General features: G+C 36.7%; 1 protein-coding gene across 2 annotated transcripts in view; it reads right to left on the reverse strand.

The window, feature by feature from the left end:
• LOC107731426 (inactive rhomboid protein 1-like) overlaps window positions 1-4327 on the reverse strand; it is a 34615-nt gene that overhangs the window by 5087 nt on the left and 25201 nt on the right. For both annotated transcript variants that reach the window (XM_016542504.1, XM_016542503.1), the window contains 9 exons: window positions 3761-3883; window positions 2718-2881; window positions 2362-2613; window positions 2098-2209; window positions 1940-2014; window positions 1051-1212; window positions 866-966; window positions 717-780; window positions 515-609 (listed from right to left, as the gene is read on the reverse strand). In XM_016542504.1, coding sequence (XP_016397990.1) covers window positions 515-609; window positions 717-780; window positions 866-966; window positions 1051-1212; window positions 1940-2014; window positions 2098-2209; window positions 2362-2613; window positions 2718-2881; window positions 3761-3883 — 1148 coding nt within the window. The remainder of the gene's footprint in view (window positions 1-514; window positions 610-716; window positions 781-865; window positions 967-1050; window positions 1213-1939; window positions 2015-2097; window positions 2210-2361; window positions 2614-2717; window positions 2882-3760; window positions 3884-4327) is intronic.

Genomic DNA, 4327 nt, shown 5'->3' on the forward strand with positions numbered 1-4327 from the left:
AAAAGTGAAGGAAAGCGAGGAAAAGAGGGAACGCCCCCGCCCCCGCCCCCACGGTGATACCGGTATTACCTGTGTTGTCACACATCGATTAACCGGTGGGAAAAGTTCCACACCGTCACAACCCTAATGCATATGAGATATAGTATCAGTTTACAAGTGTTGTATGATGAATTTTGATCATGTTTCTCATGATCTTAATACCTAAATATATTACGTATATATATATATATATATATAATATTTTGCTCCAGCAGGCAGCGGCATGTAAGGTGCCAAAACATACTGCGTCTTCTTACACAATTTTCCGTGGCACATGCCATAATCCACTGACACATGACAAGTTTTTGTGACATATGCCACTTAATGTTAATACCGCTCCTGCATGACCCATGTTTTTTTTTTGAGTCTCTTAAAATAATTTTATGGATTTTTATTTGTCCCTGTTATCAGTCTTTGTTGTGAATCACTTGGTAAATATCTCATGATGTAATGGGTGTCCGCAGGTTCTCCTCACCTTCCTTTGGTTCCGATGCAGCAGGGTCTGCCAGTGATGACGCAATCAATGTGTGGCAGGTTAGTGTGGTTCCCTGAGCTGTACCTGGTGCATATCTGACAGAGGAAAAACAGGGTATAGCAGTATTAAAATGAAGTAAGAACATTAAATGTTGTGGTCATGCCGGTCAATGGTCGAGAAACCGTCACTGTAGCAAACTCACCGGCCACTTAGAGATGTCATCAGGCCACTCATGAGGAGTAACTGAGGCAGGCTCCAGGCAAATCCTAACAGTAAAAATGAGTTAAATAAGATAATAAAATCCACAGGAGATGTGAAGGGGTAAAAAATTGAAGAGGGTACTAAATGTACCTAGGGTCTTGATGGCACACAGAGCCATACTGACGTACTTTCCCCTCTAGATATGGAGCGCTTGGGTGCTGAGGCCACTTTACCCATAATGCCAGTGTACTCTGAGAACATTACAGGGACATTTGTGTAAAAATAGGTTGAGTGTACACATTAATGTCGATATGTGAGGTCAAAGAGGAACTGACCGAGCACTCCTCCTGAGAGGTCTGCACGCAGCCTGACTGGTCATTACGCACACAGCACGCAGAGTGCCGCTCACTGTTCTTCTTTTCCTGAATGAGCTGGTGCACCTCCTGATCTTGACGCATGCAGGGTGAGAACTTAGCCCCGAGGTGAATCAGCGCCTCCTGCAGGTCAGGAACAAGAACTGCATATTAGGCAAGCGCATAATGGTAACATGCTAAACTCAATCTATTTTATTTTAGAATTATTTATTTACTATTATAGTATTTATTAATAGCATTTATTTTTATATATTTTTAGTTTTTATTTTAATTTTAGTTAACTAATTTTGTGCTTTTGTCTTTTTTATTAGTGTTGTTTTATTTCAGTTTTTAATTTTAGAAGCTTAAACTTAATCTAATATTTATATTTTTATATATTTATAATATTTAGCTATTTTTTGAATATTTTTATTTTATATTATTTCAGCTTCATTTCACTTACCAAAACCATTTGTAATAGTTTTAGTATTAGTTAAGAACAACATTGATCCAAAACTATTCAAAACAGTATTTTATAGCCTAATAATTCTTGTTTAAAATATAACACATGCAGTTATGGCCTCATACACATTTTCCCTTTATGGAAAATGTGTTTTTTAAGTTTATGATGATCGAAAAAAAAAAAACATGGTTTATTTTATTTGAATATGTAGCAAAAAAAAATCGTTTGAAAATAAACCATAAGCCATATGCAAATACTTTTGATAAAAGCATTGTCATGTTTAAGTAATATTTAGGTTAATACTTTGAAAAATATATTTTTGGGCATTTCATAACAGTATTCTTTAACAACTCCTCCTTTTTTGCTTTTAGTGACCATGTATACAATGAAAGTAATGTCTATATTTACCGAGCTTGGTCCAACCCAGAAATTTTCTTGCTGCATGAATTTGACATTTTCATAAACACCTTTGTTCCGTAAGACCTACAACAGATGACAAACCACTTACACACCATATTAAATAGAAGCATAGTGTGACAAAACCAAATACACATTGTTTTACTTACAGAATCAACTGTTTCATGTTGTGAGAAGCCCACAGGTGCAATTCCATAGATGGAAACCGCCAAGATGGTAATCAGCAAATGAACAAAGGTGATCCAGTAAGTGAAGAAAGGCCTGTGGGATGTACAGACACCTATAATTCAGTATCTCAAACTTGCAATTATTGTAAAAGCACAATGTGCATCTATCCAGAGACCATCTATATCATGCATATCTCAATGGGTTAACATCAAAAAGATTCCCACCCACAATACTGTTGTTAATACCTGTGGTCATTCATGTCTTCTATTTGTTTCTTCACATAGCTGTCAATGCGTTTGCGGTATGTGCGGTTAGTCAGTCGGCCCACCATGCCAAGCCCGTAAGGACGCTTCTCCTTGGCAAATAGTTTCTTAACAGGCACAGTAATGCGCTGTCCACGCCGCTGACCACCCACACTCACCACTTCCTGCCGTAATCGCACTTTAGGCTGAATCAGAGCACCATCCTTTCCCTTACGCCATCCCCTCTCAAGAGGACTGAGAGAGATGGCGAGAAATAGAAATTAGTAAGAGAAGTCCACTTAAAAGCATTCAGAACATTAAAAACTCAAACATGTTTGTCATGTGTGCATGTGACTCACAGCATAAGGTGGCTCCGCTCTAGTTCTGTCCTCTCTAGGACACTGCCCGTCAAGACGCTCTCGTCTCCAGCTCTACTGGCATCAGTTTCTTTAATAGCAGCTTCTGAAGGCGACTCAAACACCTCGTCTGCGTATGTGGACAGCTCTTCATGCGCAAGCCCATCCTAAAAGGACAAAATGGCTACATCAGATACATTTAAGTGTACAACATCAATAATTGGTGTCTAATTTCTTAACTTAAGTGTGTCATTTTTTTTCAAATCTTAAAATAGTTTCCCAGCCATTTTCTTTATCTAAGCCAGTGTTGTTATTGTAAACTGAAACAATTAAAAATAGATTTCGGAAATATAAATAAAGATAACATATAGTAAAATATAAATATTAGCTGAAAACATAATAATTAAAAATGATAAATAACAAAAAATAAAAATCTAATCTAGGCTGAAGTATTAAAATTACCTAAATAAAATGAAAAGTAAACAGGAATATATAAAAACAAACTAATAAAAATGACAAAAGCACATAGAATTACTAAAAGTCAAATGAAAATTGAAATGAAAACTGAAAGTATAAAAAAGCTCATTCAAAATATTAATAAACACTATTATTATAGTTGTATTATATATAAATAAATACCAATACTAATACTAATAATAATAATACTAAAACAACACTGATCCCACTTAAGCAAAAGCTATTAGATGGAGTTAAATGGAAGAAAAATGCTGTGAGTGAAACTGGGACGTCCTGCAATGTGAAATTAGAGGGAAATTGAAGGCAGCTCTTGCTGGAGTTTAAAGTTACAATAAAAAAAATATATTAAAAAAAATAAGAGACCACCATTTGAACTGAAAAAAACTATGAGATTAACAGTTTTGACACTGTGGCTTCCATTTATAGGTAGAAAAATATGAGGAAAAAGTGTTTCTGCTTAACAATACTTTAAATTATGATTAATTAGATCATTTGCAATAACTTTTATATATGCCAACCCCTAGGTGGCAGCACTGATATGGTCTGCGCTGTAAACTGCAGGTTTTCACCTTGGCAAAGAAGGAGGTGTCCAGTTCATCTGGGAAATCCACAGTGTCCTCATCCAGGAAACTGGCAGTGGCAAAACTCCGCCGATGCACTCGCCGAGCGGTCCCATCCCGCAGAGAACGTCCCTAAAACCACCGTCATTATACTCTTCACTATCATCCTCATTAACAGCATCATGTCAATAATAGCATTATGTTTACTATTATGCTCAGTGTTCATAAAATAAATAGAAATGAACATAACTATGAAATTATAGCTCATGTTATATACATCACAAACAATGGGTAAGATCAAATGTTCTTTCCAATGCAGCTGTGCTGTTTCTGTAGCCAAGCAGTGGATTACTTCAACCTGTTCTAGAGTATTCTATCGTACTAACAGCTGAACATTCCAGTGGAATTATCATAGCCATCTGTTAGCGTTGTTCCCGGTCTATAGCCTGGTCATCTGGGCTCAGGCACTAAATGGAACTGAGCCAAATCCAGGGCCAACAAGTCAAGCCAGAGATCAACTTTTACATAACCGATTATGGGGGGGGGTGGGGGGGGGAAATATTTGTTTATTGAAAT

Source organism: Sinocyclocheilus rhinocerous, unplaced genomic scaffold (assembly GCF_001515625.1).
Source record: "Sinocyclocheilus rhinocerous isolate Xijiao unplaced genomic scaffold, SAMN03320098_v1.1 scaffold1390, whole genome shotgun sequence".
Lineage (NCBI taxonomy): Eukaryota > Metazoa > Chordata > Actinopteri > Cypriniformes > Cyprinidae > Sinocyclocheilus > Sinocyclocheilus rhinocerous.